The sequence below is a fragment of the Pelodiscus sinensis genome, chromosome 1 (genome assembly GCF_049634645.1).
Source record: "Pelodiscus sinensis isolate JC-2024 chromosome 1, ASM4963464v1, whole genome shotgun sequence".
In the NCBI taxonomy this organism is placed as follows: Eukaryota; Metazoa; Chordata; order Testudines; family Trionychidae; genus Pelodiscus; species Pelodiscus sinensis.
The window spans coordinates 82,272,706-82,295,730 of record NC_134711.1 but is presented as its reverse complement, the minus strand read 5'-3'; the positions used below and the strand labels follow the sequence as shown (position 1 = coordinate 82,295,730).

General features: G+C 40.3%; 1 protein-coding gene and 1 long non-coding RNA gene across 4 annotated transcripts in view; one reads left to right on the top strand and one right to left on the bottom strand.

The window, feature by feature from the left end:
- LOC112545000 (uncharacterized) overlaps positions 1 to 23,025 on the top strand; it is a 109,419-nt gene that overhangs the window by 85,372 nt on the left and 1,022 nt on the right. The window contains exon 3 of the long non-coding RNA XR_012905260.1: positions 21,024 to 21,131. This is a non-coding gene — a long non-coding RNA (uncharacterized LOC112545000). The remainder of the gene's footprint in view (positions 1 to 21,023; positions 21,132 to 23,025) is intronic.
- The window catches only part of NEDD1 (NEDD1 gamma-tubulin ring complex targeting factor), a 48,372-nt gene continuing 27,978 nt past the window's right edge, over positions 2,632 to 23,025 (bottom strand). For all 3 annotated transcript variants that reach the window (XM_006118281.4, XM_075933837.1, XM_006118280.4), the window contains exons 9-15: positions 19,269 to 19,400; positions 18,261 to 18,308; positions 16,196 to 16,425; positions 14,214 to 14,370; positions 12,377 to 12,533; positions 6,962 to 7,028; positions 2,632 to 5,523 (exon numbers count right to left, since the gene is read on the bottom strand). In XM_006118281.4, the coding sequence (XP_006118343.2) occupies positions 5,419 to 5,523; positions 6,962 to 7,028; positions 12,377 to 12,533; positions 14,214 to 14,370; positions 16,196 to 16,425; positions 18,261 to 18,308; positions 19,269 to 19,400 (896 nt within the window). In that variant the 3' untranslated portion in view covers positions 2,632 to 5,418. The remainder of the gene's footprint in view (positions 5,524 to 6,961; positions 7,029 to 12,376; positions 12,534 to 14,213; positions 14,371 to 16,195; positions 16,426 to 18,260; positions 18,309 to 19,268; positions 19,401 to 23,025) is intronic.

Here is a 23,025-nt window from a genome sequence, read left to right as displayed (position 1 = left end):
TTGTATTGTCTGAATCTTGATGTGGCATAAGAGAAAGGTCTCTCTGTAATATGGTGTGTAATGTTTGCAGCAATAAGGTGATGTGTACATGCCAAGGGTCTTCAGGGTCGTCCTTGAATCTTTACCCGAGTGCAGTACTTGGTCTGTCTTCTCTGCGAACAGGCTCTGTCTGTCGAAGGGCAAGTCTTCTACCTTCAACTACAGATCTTTAGGAACTGAAGCCGTCTAGAGCCATGAAGATCTGCGCATCACCACCGAAGTCACTGTGGTTCGTGCAGCAGTATTCACGATGTCTAAGGCTATCTGTAATGCAACCCTAAACACATAGAATACTAGGACTGGACGGGACCTTGAGAGGTCATCGAGTCCACTCCCCTGCCCCCATGGCAGGACCAAAGCCCTCCTGTACTATGGACTTCAGTATCTGATGCTTGTCATCAGGTAGGTGTTCTATAAGAGTGACCAATTTTGTATAATTATCAAATTGTATAATTATGGTTGGACAAGAGAGTCGCATAATTTGCCATACTGTGGGTCAATGTTGCAGATGAATAAACTTTCCTTCCAAATAAGTCTAGCCACTTGCCCTCTTTGTCAGAAGTGGAGTTCTTGAATTGGGGCGTTTTGGCCCTCGGTTGAGCTGCATCCATAACTAGCGAATTAGGTTGGGGGGATGCATAAATAGAAAATCCATCCCCTTTGAGGGGACTAAGTATTTCTTATCCACCCTCTTGTTCATTGGTTGAGAGGAAGCCAGATTCTGTCAGATCTCATTCGCAATCTCAAGGGTTGCCTCATCCATTCTAGAATTTTATAACGGCTGGAGGTTTTTCAGAAGCTGGTGTTTTTGTTGCACTCTGACAAGTTGTACTTCTTATGTGTCTGCCACTTCTTTGAACAACACGTGAAACTATCAAATATCGTCCTTTGGTGATGAGTCGCCTGGAAAGACTGCATTGTCCAGGGAAGAGGAAGACTCATCTGTTGGGGACTCTACATGCAGTTGTGATTGCTCTGAAGTTTGGATCCCCTCCAATTCAGGTTGATGCGCTGCTGCCGTTACGTCTCCTGAAGGGGTGGGTAGTCCAGCAGTGTTGTGCGAATGTTGACGTTCATAATAATGGGGAGATCTTGAAGTCGAATGTTCAATGGAATAATGATATTGTGATAGTTACGATGTTCGTGGTAACGGTCTTAATAGTACCTCCTTGGGGAATAGTGAGGAGAGTACCTCTTCCAGGGTAAGCAAGAACATCTGGAGTAGGATGATAGGGTGGGTGATCTGGGTGAATGAGATCTACCCCGTGAATGTGTTGGTAATCGAGAGCGTCTGTAATAACAGTATGGCGATGGTGAATATCGCCGAGAGCGGCTATGATGTTGAATATCTAGGATGGCACGACTCTCATGCGCTGAACACACAGAGACAGGAGAAGTCATGGAGCGAGGCTGTGGGGAGAAACAAGCCGGTTCAGAGCTAGGAAAGGGCGTTATTACTCTTCTAGACTTGCCTCTAGCCTTCTCCAGTGCCAAGGATGGCTGTTGGCCATGTGACATGTCATGCGCTGGTGCTGAAGGTAATGCCTGAAGGTTTACAGGGACATTGGAATAGCAAGCCCACTATATTTCAAAGTAACAGGCTTGCTGTGGAAACACAGGATAGCTATTTGAGGATACTCCATTATCTTGAAATATTGTTGCAGTGAAGACAGCCACAGTGGGGCTTTATAGTTTGCTATAATTCAAACAAAAATTTGAGAATAGAGGATATAAACATGCTACAGTTAGCCCCCAACTGCATGATGCCTCTCTTTTTCCCAAACTTCCAAGTGATTATGAACCATGTGCTATCATTCAACTATTCTAAGAAATATTATACTTAAAATGTAGTGAACAGTCTTGTGGAAAAGTACTACTGATTTACATTTTACCAGGTGTCAAAATATATTTAATCAGTCAATGACCCTCACTTTAAGTACAGTCTTTTTAAAAGATTCACATTTCTTAGCACTGTCAAAAAATCAGCCTGACAACAACTCCATTTAAAAAAAAAATACATGGATATTATATATATTCTTGATTATGTATAGATCTATTTCCAGAATCCAGATTGACTTTAAAATGAGTATTTCGTATCTGGCTATGAACCAGGACCAAGGGGGAAAAAATAAACTGTTTATTTTCAAAGAAGGAGAGGAAAGTAAGCATATATAATTCCAAATTATAGTACAGGACAGAGGAGAGTCCAGAATCTCAGCTGCATCAGTATTTGAGAAGTGGGGTAGAAAACATGCACTCTCCCTCTTCCAAAAACAGTATTTGAAAGCGTTCTTCAGCAATGGCCATCAACTCTGTCATAAGTTTACACATTTCTAAGTCACATACATCTGTGACTCCATAATTACATGGTAGAAATAGAACTTTACCATAACACCAATTCCTTTACATGGCTGCCACATTGCTTGTTGCTTGTCTCAAAAGTAGGGGAGATACTGCAAAGCTAGACACAATAAAGAATTCCAGGGTAAATAATGAATGAATAATGTGGCCATGCCTAGTTTGCAGTCTTCTTCTTGACACATATAACCTTCTGTATTAATAAAAAAGATGGCTACCACAAGGACTTTGGTCTAAAGATTAAAATACACAATTTTATTTTAAAATACAGATCAGATCTGTGTACAAATAAAACATGTTTTTGCCCCCCTATGGGATATCAGACTGCCAGATGTTTCTACCAGTCACCAGTGCCACACTAATGCTGAAATAAAGAAACAAGCCCCAGAACAAAGGTCAAAACCATTTCTTCCTTCAATCACTGTTCTTGCAGTGTCCTGCGTTCAGAGGTTCAGACTTCACCTAGATTATGAATCAAAAAATAGAAGACGTGGTGAAAACCTGCAGGCAAATTCTCAGGATGCTCTTCCAATTCCCTGATATTTTATGGCCATCCTGGTGCAAAAGCCTTGGGATTAAATGGATTCTGCACGTTTGCTACACTAGATTAACAATGCATATTGTAGAATGGTGAAAGATTTACAAGCAGTGGGGGGCAACCTTGGGGTTCTATATGTGGCCCATGAAACATTGTTTACCACTGCCCATGGGCAGGACTGCCAGCTTATGCTGGTTTCCATCCACGTAGTGCCCCCCCCCATGAGTATTATTAAAGTGACACACACTTAAAGCAAGGACACATGAAGCGATCTGGTTGTACACAACATAGGCCACGAGAGCTACCTCATCCCACATACTGCTATGAATCAGTTGGCACATCCTGCAAATTCTAGGTATGCAAGCACAGTTAGCAAAATAATCTATCCCACGAGACAGTCTTGGTTATGACAATCTTGCAGCCCACTGAGATGAAGACGACCCACTCATGAGGCCCACTTACTAGCCTTGGCTGCCTATCACTGATTTAAAACTCTTTTAAACATCATCTTTACACAAGTTTGTGGCTGGTAATTTGAGTGTCAATTAGAATTTATTTGCTCCTCCTACAAACTTACAAAGTTTTACAAAATACTATTTTTTCTGTACATTAGCATTAAATTACTAAAATAAGTTTAAGTTATTCTGCTTCTTTGAGTTCACTGAGTTAAGTAAAACTTTATAGAAACACTTTAAAAAAGTTCATTTGAACATAGTAGCAGTACACTGCAAGCTAATATTCAAGTTGTGATCATAATTTTGAAAGCTACCTCAATATTCTATTTTTACAAGAAAAAATAATTCAGTAATTAGCTTGTAAAAATACAGGAAAAATGCTTATGCTTCTCTTAAACATGTTAAAGATGGTGACAAGAATCAAAGTGTGTTTTCGTGTTTCATATTTGCACTGTATCATTTTAAGTAAATAACAAGCTTAATGCTTTGTTCTGGATTTTTCAATTATTGGAAAAATGTCATCTTGTCTGTAAAGGTTACATGTTGTAGCTAATAACTTAATGTGGTCTCAGTTCTTTCTTGAAGTCTTCCTTTCAGTCTGAACATGTATGATTTGGAAGAGAGCTATATATTGGCTATGGGTACCTAAAGATCTTCAAAACACCAACTCCAAAAGGCACTTGGTAGCAGAGGCCTGCTCAGCCCTTGCTAAGGCAATATTCTCACTGGTGTGATTTTGAGTGAAAGCCTGACTCCATTGAAGTCAATGGCAAAACTTACATTGACTTCAGGGAGGCCAGGTTTTCATTTTAGATATTTTGCCTTATTAAGGAGTGCAAGAATAGGCCTGGAAGAATTGTACTGCTGGACAAAAAGTCAATACTAATATGACACATGCAGTTATGTTATAGCGAAGACAAACTGAATTCATTTGGTATTCAGCAGGGCCAAAAAAAATTTACAGTAATGATTAAGTGGCAAAGATTGGTGAACACATGCCTGCAGCATATGAGGTACAGTAAATAGGTGATAAGGAAGGGAGAGAGGGAAGAAACAATATGTTGGAGTCAAATCCTCAAAGTCTGTAACTATGTTGTACTACTGGCTAAGTATGTACACTCAGAACATTTCAAAGGCTACAAATTATATTCAATGAAACTGAGTAAATTATTCAATATGCCATAAAATATGTAAATATTCACTTACATAAATGAAAGGATTCTAGTTTACACAGATAAATTGTAACAAAAACTCATCCTAAATATTAAGTTTATAAGCACGGGAAGGAGTGCAGAGAAGAGGAAGAATCAGTGGCAGAAGAGTACAGAGTTATCATAAAAACAATTAAAAAACACAAACAAGTGGATGATCACATTCATGAATATATCAAAAACTGAAGTCAAATTTTGCTTCATATAGAAAAGTTCTGAGTTATAAATAATTGCATGTTAATCAAATAATTACTAGTAAATTCCCTGTTTTACCCAGCTATTCATAAACAAAACTCCAAATGTCACACTGAAAACTACTGTTTTTCACAAAAATAGTTGAAATGCTGAATCTAAAATGACTGTTGTTGATGAACGTGAAAAATAATGTCAGTCATATAGATATGATAGCAGGTATATGATCAAAAATTCTTATGGAATATACATTCTTATAGAATATATATTTTTATTTGCCCCGTTTCCTTTTGATTCATAAAAGGCACTTTGTGGACAGCTAAAGCTTTGACAAAATATCCTGTTAGCTTTCCTGGTAGACAACAGATGTATTTCAAGTTGATTTACCATAAAGATATGAACACATTCTTTACAGCAATTATTAGTGCAGATTTATCTCTGTTAAAAATTTTACAGTTAAGTATTTTGTCTAGTAACATTTATTTAAAAGAAGAGGTTTTCTAAGTTCAAAAAACCAATACTGGATCTTCATACACAACTTCAGTGTTTGGTAGGTAATGTCTTGCAAGTTAAAGTACAAAATGCATTAAGTTCATGCCAACAAAATAAGCTTTGCATGGGTCTTTCAGAAGTGGGTCCTCAGTCTTTTGTTTTCTTCTCGTAATTTTTCAATTTCAGCTACTAAACTTCCATTTACAGAGTATCTTTCAAGTAAGGCATGCATTTCATTCTAGAGGGAGAAAAAAAAAGGTGAAAAAACTCTTCTCATCAACAGCCAAAGTTTACTATTCAAATTTTGTTCGTATCTACAGAAAAAACAAGCAATGTAGACGTTTTCTTTTTGCGCAAAAACCCCTTTTTATGCAAGATCGGTAAATCGCCTTGTTTGAGGCATAAAGATCTTGCGGGAAAAGGGGGTTTTGCGCAAAAAGAAAACGTCCACGCTGCTTGTTTTTGCACAAAAAAATCCAGCGCAAAAACGGATGGGCATAAAATATGCAAATGAGATCACGACTCATTCAAATGAGCCCCTCATTAGCACATTTTTTGCAAAGAAAATTTGTAGTGTAGCCATAGCCTCAGACTAGGGATTTGAGAGTTTCATTTCAAATTGAGCTCCTGTACACAATAAAAACATTGTTAATGTTAATTATTTTTAGTATTTGCACAAGGGATGTGAAAGGCTAACCAGTTAACCGGCAAGCATCACCCTCAACAGGTAATGCTTACCGGTTCCAGTTAACCATAAGGGCTGGAGCAGTTCCCTGACTGCCCTAGGCAGGGGGCTCTTCAAGTTCCGTGGGGCCCACCACAGCCAGCCAGCTGGAGGAACCCTTGTCTGTGGCGGGACCCCCTCGCCACAAGTTGAAGCAGGCAGGGGCTGCTGACACCATTCCCAGGGAGCTGGATACAGAGCCCACAGAGAAGCCTCCTCCCCCAGAGCAGAGCCGGCACCTCTTGCCGGCTCCATTCCCAGGGAAGCGGCTTCTCTGCAGTAAAGAAGCCTCCTCCCTGGGAACAAAGCCAGCTACCCCTGCCAGCCCAGCTCCTGGGGAAGGCAGCTTCTCTGCTTATTTAAGCTTTATACTACTTACTTAAACTTTAGACTGTAGAGCCCACAGCATGTGAAACTGCTAAAACTTTCAGTGGTAACACCGATATCTTTTTAACTGACTTTTTACATCCATAGTTCACACTACAGTAATGTAGAGTCAATGGTAATCTCACACATCTCAGTCCATTGCTCTCTCCATATGAATATGGAGAAGGTAAAAAAAAAAAAAAAAAAATAGGCAAATAATTTGATTTTGTTTTAGGCTGGTAAGTAGAAAAACCATCACCATATGGAGCAATATTCTGTGTTATACCACAGAGATTAGGGCCCACTTACCAAGGCTAATAAGAGGGCCCTTACCATATAGTTTAAAACTAAACTATAGGTTAGTTTAATTTGCCTTTTGGAAGCTTAATAGATTTCAATACTTCATTTAAATCTGTTTCAAGCTGAGCAAATAAACACAGATATTAATATGTAGGAGTTTCCCATCCATCTCTTCCCTGTATGTTTTCTATTTAGATTGTAAGGCATGCATGTAGCTTTCAGTTATACCTGAAGTGGCAGGCACACTATTACTTATAGACATTTTCATATTTTTCTTTGTACATACCAACTGCATATGGAACTGTTTAATCATCTCCACTTGCAAATTCACAATGTCTCGATGGCATGCTTCTCTGGGGGAACAAAAGTATAAGTAGTCCCAAATGACATGTCTCATGAATGTCCTAAAGACATTAGTTCTCTAGTAACCAAACAGAAACCCAACTAGCTTATTACACTATATATCCTGGGTACAGGATTAAGTTCAATGACTATCCCCCCCACTACCAACTGGTGCAGGAAGACAAGTGTAATTGTAATAAAGCAATCAGTCATGGCCCATGTCTCTCCCTACTTCCAGTTTCCGCAGAACAGTTCATCCAATGATTATATGCATCCTTCTCCATAGCGCTTGAAAAAGAGTTTTAAGAGAAGAGCAATGCAGAACATTTGAGAGCTTGTCCCCTCTTTGCTAACAGGACCAGAAATGCCAGTAGAAAGTAGGGATGTGAAGATTTAACCAGTAAGCCTCACCCTTAAAAGTTGAAGCTTACCAGTTAAGGTTAAATGCTAGTGGGATGGGGGGATGTCGCAGACAGGGGCTGCTCAGGCAGGGCTGGAGCAGCCCTTGCCTGCAGAGTGCCCTTTGGCATCCTGGGCAGTGCAGCCTCAGTCCACAATGGGCCCAGGTGCCTCACAGGTACTTTTTAGTTTACTTGGGGGTGAAATGGATTCAGAGAAGCAATGGTGTAATTCCATTTTTCCTCTAATTCCTTGTCCTTGAAAAATACTCATAAGAAAGTCAAAGGCAACAGCTTCCACAGCATCCAAGCCACCTCAACAGTCAGGATCTCAACAGCACCAAAATTTGTGGCATCCAGAGTCTGAGATTTTAAGTAAGGATTCCCACCTTATTCTAACTTAGAATTTGTTCTAAAACTTCTTAGCCTACTCCATTAAAGCAGGGATCAGAGTAGAGTTTCCCCAGTCAGGGGCCTGATGACCTGTGTTTGATGCTAGAAAATGTATTTTACAAAATTGGCACTCCTTAAGCCTAGGCTTTCTAAAGGGATCTGTCATCCACAGTGACTGATGACCTTCATGTTTACATACGTTTCCAGGTAAACATTTTTCTTTCAAGTGCAAAAAATATGAATCTTATATTCTATTAATCTATTATAATAAATAGATACAGAGAATACAATGGTGTAGGCTGAAATGCTCAAAGAAATTGGTGATGCAAAGATTTGGATCACAAGGGCACACATGCCAATCTCAGTAACTAAATATCTGGGTCATAGCTCAAGACAGCTTTTCTCCCAAGAGAGCTTGACCTTTTTCTTAAGAATCGGAGGGAAAGAAAAGTGAAATATAAGAAAACTCTGCCAATAGGAAAAAAACTCCCATACATTTTTATTATATTTCTTGATTACATCCTGAAGTAGTTTATAAATAAAAGCAGCTATGTTATTTTCTCTTAAAACACAATAAAAAAGGAGAAACACTTCTGGAGTAGGTGGAAATTACACTAAAACAGAAAGAAGAGCTCAGTGTCATAGTATAAATAGATTTTGCTAATAACAAAATGATAGTTCTGTCAGACACCGGAATGTGTTTTAACAACAACAAAAGCGATCTATTATATAATGTTGTTTAATAGAAAACAGACAAAAAAGTTATCACAAGAACAAAAAAACTGTAACATTTCTACTTAGGAGCAAAAGTGTGAAATTCATTTTCACCTATAGAACTGGTCTGCATTTTTTTTCCAACATAAATCAATATAGAAATCAGTGCCAAACCTCTGTTCTGTATAACAGCCTATAGAACTAATATAAAATGATTTTTTAAAGAGACAAAATAACCTAAGACTTTAGGGAGTGCTATGTACAAAAAAACAAAAAACAACAAACCACAAGTTTAAAAAAATAAAAATCAACACAATGCAGGTTCCCGGATCAGAGATGTATGACTGGACAGAATGCCACAAGGCGCACTCAGCCTAAATATGGGAACTGTAGAGTAAAGAAACCCCAGAGCCAACACAAGAATACTGGTGAAGGCTGGGGAAAAAAAAACCCCACAAGGAAAACCAGGTGATACTACTCAGGTTAAAGCCTAGTTTGCAAGAGAAAATGGGAATAAAAGTAGGGGAGACAGACACTCCACAGAGACATCCAAAAATTTTGGAATGCAAAGTTAAAAACCCAGCCCATCATAGCTGAGTTTCTTAATAGCCCTTCTTTGCACAGGTCTGATTCAACTGTATCTCAATGTTTGATTACCCATTAGTGGGAGTTTTCAAAACAAAAAGCCCAGCAGAGTTCTGAAGGGGTTAAATTGGATCTAATCTTCACCTGAGAATTTAGCAAAATAATTATTTTGGGATGAGTCCCCATGTGGGCACACTTATTCTGGAATAGGAATGCCTTCTAATTTAAAAGGCACTAGCAGTCTGGAGTAAGTGGTCGCATGGGGGCTTTTACAAAAACAACTATTCCATAATAATTATTCCAAAATAGCTATTTTGGTCAACTGCAGTGTAGACAAGCCCTTAATTAATCCTTCCAGACGGTTCTCTCTGTTATTCTGAGAACTCCTGAAAATGAGAGATGAAAAACTTTAGGTAAAGTTAATGGTGTTAGACAATATTGACTTCCTGCGGTCCAGCAAATTCTCTGCTTCGGCACTCATCAGGTCCTGAGGACGCCACACTAGAGAGGTTCAACCTGTTACTGCCAAGGTTGAACCTCTCTAGTGTGGCACCCAACAGAGCTTGTGCCATCTCAGTAGGTGATATTTGTACCCTGACAAATGAACTCCTTTGCTGGCATATGTTGAATCTCCACTGTCAGGCCTTGCTGGTATAGCTGCACAGGCAGAGCTTTATCAGCAAATCCTTTGTAGCATAAACCAGCATTTCCAGGCTGTGTCAAATACCTAACAATGCTCACATCTGAAGTATCACCATTGTTATCTGAGTTACAAACAACTAAAATGAAAGAGGCAGTTGCCGCCTCAGTCACCGTTTGGATCACATTTTTGTCTTGTCTAGACTAGGACTTGAAGATGCAACATTAGCTCACAAATTCTAACTACCGTATATTCCGGCGTACAAGACGACCTCTGATGTTAAAAAACATCCCCCCAAAATCGGGGGTCGTCTTGTACGCCGGATGCACCGCCGCCGGAGCCCCTCCGCGGCTTTGAAAGCCTCGGGGGAAGCCGGCGGGGGGGCATCCCAGGCGCGCATGGGCTGCCCCCCCCCCGGAGCCCCTCCGCGGCTTTGAAAGCCTCGGGGGAAGCCGGCGGCGGGGCATCCCAGGCGCGCATGGGCTGCCCCCCCGCCGGAGCCCCTCCGCGGCTTTGAAAGCCTCGGGGGAAGCCGGCGGCGGGGCATCCCAGGCGCGCATGGGCTGCCCCCCCGCCGGAGCCCCTCCGCGGCTTTGAAAGCCTCGGGGGAAGCCGGCGGCGGGGCATCCCAGGCGCGCATGGGCTGCCCCCCCGCCGGAGCCCCTCCGCGGCGGCGCGGAGGGGCTCCGGCGGGGGGGCAGCCCATGCGCGCCTGGGATGCCCCGCCGCCGGCTTCCCCCGAGGCTTTCAAAGCCGCGGAGGGGCTCCGGCGGGGGGGCAGCCCATGCGCGCCTGGGATGCCCCCCCGCCGGCTTCCCCCGAGGCTTTCAAAGCCTCGGAGGGGCTCCGGCGGGGGGGGGGGGGGGGGGGGGGGGGGGGGGGGGGCAGCCCAGGCGCTCCTGGCGGCTTTGCTCCCGGTGCCTCTGGTCTGCTGGGGACCATCTCCAGCAGACCAGGGACACCGGGAGCAAAGGAGGCGGAGGGGCGCTGGGGTATAAGATGAAACCCTATCTTTTAATTAAAAAGATAGGGGGTCGTCTTATACACCCAGTCGCCCTATACGCCGGAAAATACGGTAGTTTGAAACCTAGTACCAACAAGGCATGTTGCCTTTAATATGAAGTTGAGTTAAAACTTAAAGCAAGAAAGAGTAAAGCTTGGGCTGAGTATCACACCAGAAAATTTTTCCTCTGTTTCCTAATGGAAGAGTGACCTCTTCAGACATATTTAAGGCAGGGAAGTAGCAGTTTAAAAAAAAAAAAAAAAAAACCACAGAGGTATAGAACAATTGTTTTTAAGTAAGGAAATCCAGGAGGTCATCTAGGTTTTCTTTTCCTCTCCTTTCTAAAACCTAGAATTCCAATGAAATCAATGCATTGGACCCAAGATTCAATGAGTTAGGAGGCTCATGGTGAATGTTCCTATAGTTTGAACAACGAGGAGTCCTGTGGCACCTTAAAGACTAACAGATTTATTTGGGCATAAGCTTGTGTGTGTAAAAAACACTTTGTCAGATGAATGGTTTTGCAGATACAGACTAACATGTATCTGAGACCTCTGAGACCTGTAGTTTAAGCTAAACTGTTAAAAATGCCATTCCTTCAGCTTTTATTAGGCATTTTGTTTTCATCAAATGAGCAAACTTTTAACAGCACTGTACAACTAAATGAATGCCAACCAACATGCTTCATTTTGCATAGAGCTGCACTCAATCCTGCGAATACCTGATCTAATAGTTTTTCAGCTATCTAGATCCTGAGAAAAGCTCAAAGCATTGCTTTGGACAATTTATTTTCTTGCTAAAAGAGTGGTGATTGCTCAAATATAAAAGCAGAAGATGTGAAGGCAAAGTATAAGATACGGAGACCTATTTAAGGGCTTTTGAAACACCTGACCTATCATATTAAAAATTAATGCTCTAGTGGTCTCCATTTGAATGTACAATTTCACACGTGTTAAGATGGCAACTATCTTTCCCATTTTAACTGGAGCCATATCAAACCTGATTAACTGCAAATGAAGTCTGTAGCAGTCTTTTTATTTCTTTCAGTATGACTTAGATTGGGGCTCAGGAAGGAAGGGGAAATGTCTCCCAAAACTGTTAGTACCCAAAACAAACTCCTATTTCTAGGACAAACGAGAAGCAACAGAAGACTCCACAAAGTCGTGCCGTGAAAGAAGGGGATTGAACTTGATGACCTCTCAAGGTCCCTTCCAGTTCTAGTATTTTATGAAAGTCAACTAAGGAACATGTAAATTTTAACTTACCCAAGAATAATGTAATTTACCAATCTTAGAAAACTGTAAAATTGACTCGTGAGTTGTCTCCATTGTAGCAACAACTTACTGAAATCAATGGGTCTACTCTCATGAATAAAGTTATGCACAGGCTTACAAGTCTGCAGAATTGGAACCACTGATGCGTCAGTGACAGGCGACAGACATCCTAATATAAATCTATAGCACGTATACTATACTTTTATTGAAAAACTGAATTCTGATTATCAAAAACAGAAATTTGTTTTGCCATCCAGAGTCTGTATTCAACCATACATGTAAAGTTATAAAATCCATTTGAAAAAAAAAATCAAGTCAATAAAATAATTCATGTTTTATAAATATACCATACCTGAAATCATCCAGTGTTTCCTGTATCATATTCTGAATGAAATGAATCTGAACTGATGTCAAAGGTGCATTTGGTCTATTACTTCCAATAGTGTCTACTATTTTTTCAGATAATGAATTAGCAACTCCCACAGTGACAGAGGAAGTTATCTTCGGACCTACAGAAGATAAAACAAGAGTATTAGAGCGTATCTGGAGAAAGAAAGAGAAAACTTCTGTTACTTTATAAAGCCTCTATCTTGAGAGATGGATCACAAACTAAGTGAGTCAACAAAGCTAACATTCTGGGAGGTATCAGAAGGAGTAAGATAAGGAAGACTTGAGAAGTTGTTCTTTCACTCAGCAGATACTCAGCAACGGCCTCAACTGAAGTTGTGTGTCCAGTTCTGGGCATTACGCTTAAGTCCAGAGGAAGGCAACAAAAGTGAGCAAATGTCTAGAAAACATGACCTATGAGGAAAGACCCCCCCCCCAAAAAACAAAAAACCCAAATCCTGTGTAGTCTGGGGAAGAGGAGAAGTGGGGACATCACAGTCTTTAAGCACTGGAAATTGGTTATAAAGAGGAGGGTGACAAATTGTTCTCTTTATCTACTAAGAACAGGACAAAAAGTAAGGGGCTTTAATTACAGCAAGGGAGATTTACGTTAAACATTCGGAAAGCTTTCTGTCAGTGCTGGTAAATACTGGAACATTTACCCAAGGAGGCTGTGTAATCTCCACCACAGGAAGTTTTTAGGAAGAGGTTAGACAGAAACACCCATCACTGATGGCCCAGGTAATACTTAGTCCTGTCTCTGTACTTAGGTTGCTAATGGTATCGGAAGGTCTCTTGAAGAATTCACAAAAGCACCCATGAAATTGAATGCGGAGAATACCCCGATGACCCCAATACTCCATGGGGTTACAAGGAGTAAGGGAAGTCTTTGGGAAAGTTTCTCCCATCGAAGTCCTACAGTGGGGCCGACCCAGAAATTTAATTTAAGGTACACTGACTCCAACTATGCAATTCCTGTATCTGGATTAGGGATGTTCAAATTAATCAACTAATCGAACAGTTGATGGAATTTCTACCAATTATTCGATTAGGCGATAAGGGCACTTCTGCTTTGAAATGTAGCAAGAGACCACCCAGCTGGTGCCACATTTCAATGGTGGAAGTGTCACACGCCACTTTGAAATGTACATGAGCCCTGCTGGCCACAGGCTCCAAGCGGTGATTCCACTTTGAAACGTACAAGAGCCCCGGAGGGGACTCTTGTACATTTCAAAGTTGGAAAGCCAACGGCTGCACCCCTGCCCCTTCCCATGGAGCTTTTAAGCTGGGTTCCCTTAGCACCCCTGCATCCCTCTCTCCCACTGCCTCTTTCTAACAGAGACAGGGGGATTGTGTGGGAAGCGACTAATTGACTATCCAATAAGCTTTGTTTACATATCTAATCTGGAGTTGCTTATCTTAAAATCAATTTTTTTCCCCAGTGTAGACCTGGTCTACAAGTTCCTGACTTTGAAATGTGAATAGACCAAAATGCAAGAGGGAACTTTAAGTGTATAGCAGCAGGGTCCACACAGGGACACAATGTTTGGCAGGTTAGATTTACAACCAAGCTTGCCACAAACTAAGTGTTCATAGAGACAAGCCCTTAAACGCTTTTGCATATTTTATCCTATACCTAAGCTACTCTAGTTATACTCATCATACTGTCAAAAAGATCCACACACAGCTATTTGCCCTTTAATTCCATTTTAATGCTAAAGTCACTTCTGTAACATTTGCCACATCAGGTATCCTAACACACAGTAACCAGATACAAACTCAGACAACTACCACAGACTTACCTGCTGAGGTAGTACCATTTACTGGTGAATCGGACATCAAGAGTGCCTGAATATTCTTCCCTAGCCTCTCATTTGCTTCTGGAGACTTGATTACAATGGGCAAAGGTGAAGTATTTGAATTTCCAGACTCAGCGCTCGATGAGCTCAATTTTGAAAGCTTGTAAGTCAAATTAAAAACAGCAGTAATTGTAACACTTCAGTTGCATTTAATAATGGTTTATGTTTTAACATCTACATTGCCTCTTATGTATTTTTGCTTTTGGAAAGCTGAAACAAATAGGTCTAGCTAGAAAACAATAATTCCATTACTCCCAAAAATGCTGACAGTTTGGAATTTGCTTTTGTTCCACATTAGAAGAAAACTGAGACCTTTGACATTTTTCACAGAAATGAGAATATCAGTCCTAGAATACCCATTAGTTTAGTGGCTAGGGAACTCCTTTGGGATGTGGAACAACTGCTTCAAATCAGGAGTGCCCTACACATCAGGCTACACAGATAAGTTCTCTTTCTGAAATGTTCCTAACATTTTAGAGGGGAAAATAGTTTGTTGAGTTGCCATTTTTAACAAAAAAGTGTTTAAAAAAAAATCTGACGAACTAACGACAATACAAACCAAAATGTAAATAAAATATTTTACAGCATATCCTTGAAGATGACCTCAAAATTTATAATGCTAAAACCTAGTATCTATCTGCAGATGTAGACGAAAACAGATACTATTAATGTTTAATGCAGTATTTTCCTCTCATCAGGAAAAAAAAAAATCCAGTAAACGAATTACTACTCTCTCAGAAAGATCTGGCCAGTAGCACAGCCATATGTTCTAGCAAGGCTTTTACAAGTCCCACATGAGCCATAACTGGAGAAAAACAGGGTATCAGAAACATAGGAAAAGCCAAAAGAGCCTTCAGCCTCAATAGGGTCATGGGAGATAGTTTGATCACATAAGGCACGTCTAAACTACATTCCTCTTCTTCGAAAGAGGAATGTAAATGAAGCAAATCGAAAGTGCAAATGAAGCGCAGATTTAAATATCCCATGTTTCATTTGCATACTCGCATCCAAGCGCTTTTTCGAAAAAGGGGTTTTCGAAAGTGGAAGCACAGTCTAGATGGGGTTCTTTCACGGAAAAAAACCACCCCCTTTTCAGAAGAACCCATACTCCTCATTTTTTTCCAGGAGCAAGGGTTCTTTCAAAAAAGGGTTTTTTCCTCCCCGAAAGAACCCCCTCTAGACTGCGCTTTCACGTTCAAAAAAGCTCTCCAACACGAGTATGCAAATGAAGCATGGGATACTAAAATCCACGCTTCATTTGCACTCCTCTTTCGACAGAGGAATGTAGTCTAGACATAGCCACAGTTCTTAGGCTCATATGTTTATTCTTCCTAGGATGGTGCTTAGGCCTCTGGCACTGAAGATCACTCCGTTTTTCTTGCCTTTGTTCACGAAGGTATGCCAGAAACATCCTCAGACAGAGAACCTGCTTGAAACTCAGAAGATTGTGCCCAAAAGTCTTGTGCTGCAACAGACCTTCCCAGAGCTAAGGAAAACCCCAACATTGAGGGGGGAACTTGCCATGGCTTGCTCCAGTGAATGAAAATATCCTGGCTAAGTGCTAAGGTGCTGCATTAGTACCACATCTCTCTCATCTGGATCTAGCACTGACTAACGACCCATAACAACAACAAATTCTTGAGAAACTCATATTGCTCAAGACCAAGATTTTTCTGTGAATCACTTTTGAGAAAAGTCAGACATTTAAAGAGATCAAGAATCTGAATAGTCTAAACTGGAGTACGATAGAAATACTATAGAGTTATTGTGACATCTAAGATCTGTTTTGCAGCACTTTTAATAAATAGTGCCTGGAATAATTTTTGACAAATCTGCATCAGCAAAAAGTACTTATTGCAGTATTTAAGGCAAAAGGCAGACACTTAAAAATAACAAAACCACTCAGAGGAATTAGTGTAGAATACCTGTTTGAAGGGTTCTCTGGACTCTTGTTTTCCAGTATTTATTTTTGTAGCTTCAGCATCTTGATTTGGATGCTCACCTTCTTCTTTAATAGGAGAGCCCACAAATGCATGTAATGGGCTAGAACGTGTCCCTTGCATGCACACACTCACTGTGTTACTTTTTACAGGAAATACAGTGTTTAATTGGGGAAGAAAATCCAAACCAGAAAAGTAGGGGAGGAAATCCAAACCTGAAAGAGAAAAACAAATCATAGAATCATAGGACTGAAAGGGACCTCAAGAAGTCATCAATTCCAGTCTCCTGCCCTCGCGGTAGGACCAAGCAGTATCTAGATCAGCTACTCAACTTTGGAAGCCCCGGGGGCCACAATGATACTCATAGCACTCGCTGAGGGCCGCAACTTAAGTGTGGTTGCATATATATACAAATAGGTTCTTTCACACTGATGAGCATGAATTCAAAGAATTAAGGCAAGACTACACAACACGCAGGCCCCATTTAACTCAGTTCTGCTGATATTAATAAAATGCAATATTTACCTGACTTCCACCCATGTGACAGCACTATTAATGAGCAATGACAGTCCAGGAATTTAAGGACTAAAACACATATCAACATAAGACCATTATATTGACTCGCCATTGTGAAGTGTGTTCCCAGTGAGGCCATGTTCGAAGGATCCCACCCGCGGGTCACATGTTGAGCCCTGTGTAAACCCAAACTGCACTGCAGGCTGCTAACAAATGGGTTGAGTAGCCCTGGCCTAGGTCATCCCTGACAGATGTCTGTCTAACTTGCTCTTAAATATCTCCAGTGATGAAGATTCCACAACCCTCCCTCCCCCCAGGCAATTTATTCCAGTGTTTAACTACCCTGATAGTTAGGAAGTTTTTCCTAATGTCCAACCTAAACCTCCCTTGCTGCAACTTAAGCCCATTGCTTCTTGTCTTATCCTCAGAGGCCAAGGAAAACAATTTTTCTCCCTCCTCCTTGTAACACCCTTTTAGGTACTTGAAAACCACTATCGGTTCTTCTCTCAGTCTTCTCTTTTCTAAACTAAACAAGCCCAATTCTTTCAGTATTCCCTCACAGGTCAGGTTTTCTAGACCTTTAATCATTTGGTTGCTCTTCTCTGGACCTTCTCCAATTTCTCCACATCTTGCTTGAAATGTGGTGCCAGAACTGGACCCAATATTTCAACTGAGGCCTAATCAGCACGAGTAGAATGGAAGAATGACTTCTCGTGTCTTGCTCACAACACTCCTGTTAATACATCCCAGAATCATATTTGCTTTTTTTTGCAAGCATCATACTGTTGACTCATTTAACTTGTTGTTCACTATGACCCCTAAATCTCTTTCAGCAGTACTCCTTCCTAGACAGTCACTTCCCATTTTGTATGTGTGAAATGGATTTGGAGTACTTTGCATTTGTCCTTATTAAATTTCATCCTGTTTACCTCAGATCATTTCTCTAGTTTGTCCAGATCATTTTGAATTTTGACCCTATCCTCCAAAGCACTTGACCCCTACAAGTTTGGCATCATTTTCAAACTTAATAATTGTACTCTCTATGCCATTATCTAAATCACTGATGAAGATATTCAACAGAACCAGTCCCAAAACAGGCCCTGCAGAATTCCACTTATTATGCCCTTCCAGCATGACTGCGAACCATTAATAACTACTCTCTGAGAATGGTTATCCAGACAGTTATGCACCCGTCTTATAGTAGATTTTCTATAGTACAGAAAATCTTTTCTGGCTTATATTGATGAATGCTTCAGAACAAAAACAAACAAACATGGAGAGCAAACCTACAACCTGCACTGTGGATTACCTACAGGCCTGCTTTTGTTAAAACAATTATGATTTGCTGTTACACAGCACACCAAACATTATGCATATTGGACCCAGACATTATTGCATCAATTTTATACCAGTGCAGTGGATGATTTGGTTTCAATGGAATCACATCAGCATAAAGCGGACGTAATAACCTGGCTAACCAGGCTTTTCTCTGTTTTTTAAAACCGTAGTAGAAATGCACTGCCAAAGCACTTACCATCTCCTTTTCCTGGAAGCTCGTCATTTGTTTTGTAAACTGCAACATCTACATATTGAGAAAAATAAATAAAGGTAGACTTAAAATGTGTGCAAGATTCCATCTGTGTCAATATTCTACAACAATACATTAGTTTAATAATAAGCAATTCACTCCACTTTGAAACAGGAATAGTTTCTATATTCTGAACTCTTGCTTCTGCACTGAGATCTGCTAGCATGAATTCTTGCACTCACATGGAAAGGCTTATGCAGATACAAAACATGTATCAGGATCCAATTCACAAAAAGCAGATATTTGCAGATGTGCAAGTCTCTAGATACAAAATCTGAAACTGCATCCAATCTACAATCCCCAAAAATGGTCTGAGGCTATCTGCAGTTTTGTAAGACTGCATGTAAGTGCAGCGGTCCACATTAGTGCATGTGTTTATAGCGTCAGGGCCCAAATGTGAAAGCAGACTTACCCTCAACATAAGCGCCTAGAACTTAATACAAATAATGCTTCTGATTATTTTCTTATTGATTTGTCTCCTGGTAGTTTGAGCATCATGTTAGTCTCTCTCACACTTTTGTTTCTAAAAGGTTTTAAAAATACATATTATAGAGAAAGAGTTTGGGGTGCAACCAGGATCCCAGGATTGGGGGAAAATTTGTATCTGTACTATGCACCACAGGCCCATCTCAGACGGTAAGTATGTATTTCAATGACCACCATTGCAGTATTTTCATTGACACATATTTTCTTGGAATCAAATCGTACATTTTTTTCAAATGCTCTGATGAAAGTTTGTCATCTGCCTACTTTAAAAACAAAACAAAACAAAACATACTTTCCAAAGCCTGCAAAAATATAGGATCCTGTGCAATATGTACAAAACCAAAAGCATTAAGCTCTCTAAACCTTGTTGTAAGGAGAAAACTATACAAAATAATGCCACCTAGACCACACAAGAAGATCTCATCTCCATTTTATCTAAAGTTGCAAGTTTTAATATTAACAACTTACCATCTCTGACTGGAGAGAACATGTCACCTAAACTATCTCGTCCAAGATCATTAAAGTTAGTCATATCAGCATTCTTCCCATGATCTGTTTCTTTAGACAGAATTATATCCATGCTGCCACTGCGAGGAAAAGCTTCGGATAACAAAAACAGTCTATTAAGTATTTACTGTTTCATTGCATCACATAAGAGATTCTGCTTGCTTTACAGAATCTCTAATTGATCATTAATCCCAGCAGAATCCCTAATAAACAGCAAAACAAAGTTTGCTATATTTTTATTGTACCATACCAGTTCTAATTAGAAAACCAGCTCTGATAGCTTGGCTTGTACATCCCTCCATAAGAGATAGTTACCAGTCATACACATGAAAGAAAAAAATATAGGCTGACATTTTCCTTTTATACGAAGAGTCTTATTAATAGACACAAATTTTCAAGCTAAGTTTTACAGGCAACACTATGAAATATATTGTTTACTTGATGCATGTAGTCAAAGCAAATTCAAGACAAATGGAAATTAGTAAAAACAAAACAAAACCCAACGCCACCAGGTGGGCAGGATGGAAGAAGCCAAGCAGGATTCAAAGCCTCCAGCTCCTGCAGGGAGAAGCCAGTGGGTGGGGTGCATGCCCTACCACTCCGGGGAGAAGTCAGTGGCCCGGGTGCATGGGCGCCCTCTGCTACAGGCCAGCCCAAGGAAGAAGCTAGTAGGCAGGGTATGCATCCTTCCCCCACACTGGGCCAGCTCCAGGGAGAAGCCAGTGACCAGCGTTCCCTTTCTATCCTTAGGCAGGTTGAAATTTCTCATGTGCATCATAAGTATTTAGGTAGTGTACGGATGTGCACCACCAGTACAAACATAAATCATATAAATATTTTAAACAGTCTATAGGGGTGGAAGGAAATATATTAAAACAAGGGATAGTTAGTTAACAAGGAGCAATGCTTACGATGTTTATTTAATAGGAAATCAAATACAGAAAATTAACACTACCCTTGTAATACATGTATCATCATCCTAAAAACTCAAGTAGCTAATAAACACACCAAAATACATATTATTAATACATACCTTAGCTTTAAGATGCTAAACAAATCTATGAGTCAACAAGAAATAATCATGCTCTCCTTGCAAATACTAATAGTCCCCTTTCCAGGGTCAGTAACTATTGTATGTAGCCTTGTAATTTTGTAGGTAATAAGTTAGTTATAATGAAGGTGTTATAGCAAAAGTTTTGGATTAAACTTAAACACAAGATGTAGGCCTCAGACAGCCCAGGCAGCTTTGTTAACTTAGTTCCAGCTCTATTTCATGTTAGCATGTTCTGATGTTAAAGTGAAGGGATGAAATACTGTAATGCACTGTGATGTCAGTATTAGACAAAGCCTTGAAACAGACAGAAAGAAGTTTAATGTTGAAAGACTTTAAGAAAGTTACAAAGTTACTAGAAGTATCCTTTTGTCCCATGTTGCAATTGTGTAAATGAGAGAAAAGTACAAAGGCCACTGCATACCCAAATGGTTAGAGAAGGGGCCGGAGACTCAGAAGCACCAAATAATTATCAACTAAGTGAAAGCACACTGAAGACACAGAGTACCAGCAGATTGATGAACCCTGAAGTTAATGGCAAGCACCACTTGTTAGAGAACTGATAACAGGTTTTGCCAGAAGACAACACCCAAGAGGGGTTGTCAACATACTGATATCAGATGACTTTTTCTTCAAATAGTATTCTAACGTATGCTGCATTTCAGGCAAATCCCAAGCAGTATCCCGTTATAAAGATGGATGTAACACTGAAGACTCCATTGCCAGCCACAGCATCTGCTTTAGAAGAGTTAATTAGAATGTTTGGATAAAAGGTATATGTTGAAGTCCAGATTATGGCTTTGAAACATCAATGACTAGAATTTTGTTAAATGAAGGCCACAGAAGTAGACTGGAACCTTGTAGAGTGGGCTACCATTCTAGGAGAATGAACTTTGAGAGTCTTCTAATCTATTAGAGTTCTTTGAAGGGGTCAACAAGCATGTGGATAAGGGGGATCCAGTAGATATAGTGTACTTAGATTTCCAGAAAGCCTTTGACAAGGTCCCTCACCAAAGGCTCTTAATTTACCCAAGTTGTCATGGGATAAGAGGGAAGATCCTTTCATGGACTCAGAACTAGTTAAAAGACAGGAAACAGGGTAGGAATAAATGGTAAATTTTCAGAATGGAGAAGGGTAACTAGTGGTGTTCCCCAGGGTCAGTCCTAGGACCAATCCTATTCAACATATTCATAAATGATCTGGAGAAAGGGGTAAACAGTGAGGTGGCAAAGTTCGCAGATGATACTAAACTGCTCAAAGTAGTTAAGACCAAAGCAGACTGTGAAGAATTTCAAAAAGATTTCACAAAACTAAGAGACTGGGCAACAAAATGGCAAATCCACATTTATATGGATAAATGTAAAGTAATGCACATTGGAAAAAATAACCCCAACTATACATAGAATATGATGGGGGCTAATTTAGCTACAACTAATCAGGAAAGAGATCTTGGAGTCATCGTGGATAGTTCTCTGAAGACGTCCACGCAGAGTGCAGCGGCAGTCAAAAAAAGCAATCAGGATGTTAGGAATCATTAAAAAAGGGATAGGGAATAATGCGGAGAATATCTTATTGCCCTTATATAAATCCATGGTATGCGCACATCTTGAATACTGAGTACAGATATGATCTCATCTCAAAAAAAGATATACTGGCATTACAAAAGGTTCAGAGAAGGGCAACTAAAATGATTAGGGGTTTTAAACGGGTCCCATATGAGGAGAGATTAAAGAGACTCAGACTTTTCGGCTTAAAAAAGAGGAGACTAAGGGGAGATATGATAGAGGTCTTTAAAATCATGAATGGTGTGGAGAAAGTGAATAAGGAAAAGTTACTTACTAGTTCCCATAATATAAGAACTAGGGGCTACCAAATGAAACTAACGGGCAGCAGGTTTAAAACAAATAAAAGGAAGTTCTTCTTCACACAGTGCATAGTCAATCTGTGGAACTCCTTGCCTGAGGAGGTTGTGAAGGCTAGGACTTTAACAGGTTTAAAAGAGAACTAGGTAAGTTCATGGAGGTTAAGTCCATTAATGGCTTTTAGCCAGTATGGGTAAGGAATAGTGTCCCTAGCTTCTGTTTGTCAGAGGGTGGAGATGGATGGCAGGAGAGAGATTGCTTGATCATTACCTGTTTGATTCACTCCCTCTGGGACATGTGGCATTGGCCACTGTCAGGAGACAGGGTACTGGGCTGGATGGACCTTTGGTATGACCCAGTATGGCCATTCTTATGTTCAGAATGAATTATGTCTTGTTATGACAAAGTAATTGCAGATATTTGAATCTGTCAATGAATTCACACAAAGAGTCCAGGAGACTTCATGAAATGCTTGGTTCTATCTAAATAGAAGTCCACTTTGCTGGCATCTAGAGAATGTAAGACCATTTCCTTTCTGGTCTGGTTTTCTTTCAAATGCCAGGTAAAAATCTGATTAACATGGAATTCAGAAGAAACTTCAGGTAGAAGTCTAGAATGTAGTTGCAATGAAACTTTGTCCTTGAAGAACATGGTAAGTGGAGAGGATGTCTTCAGAACCCCCATTTTTCCAACGCTACCAGCAGAAGTGAGGTCTACCAGGAAGGCTGAGTTCTTAGGTGGAATGGTGAACAGATACAGTAGTCAGAAAAAGTACAAAAGGCAGCTTCTTAAGATAGTACAGGA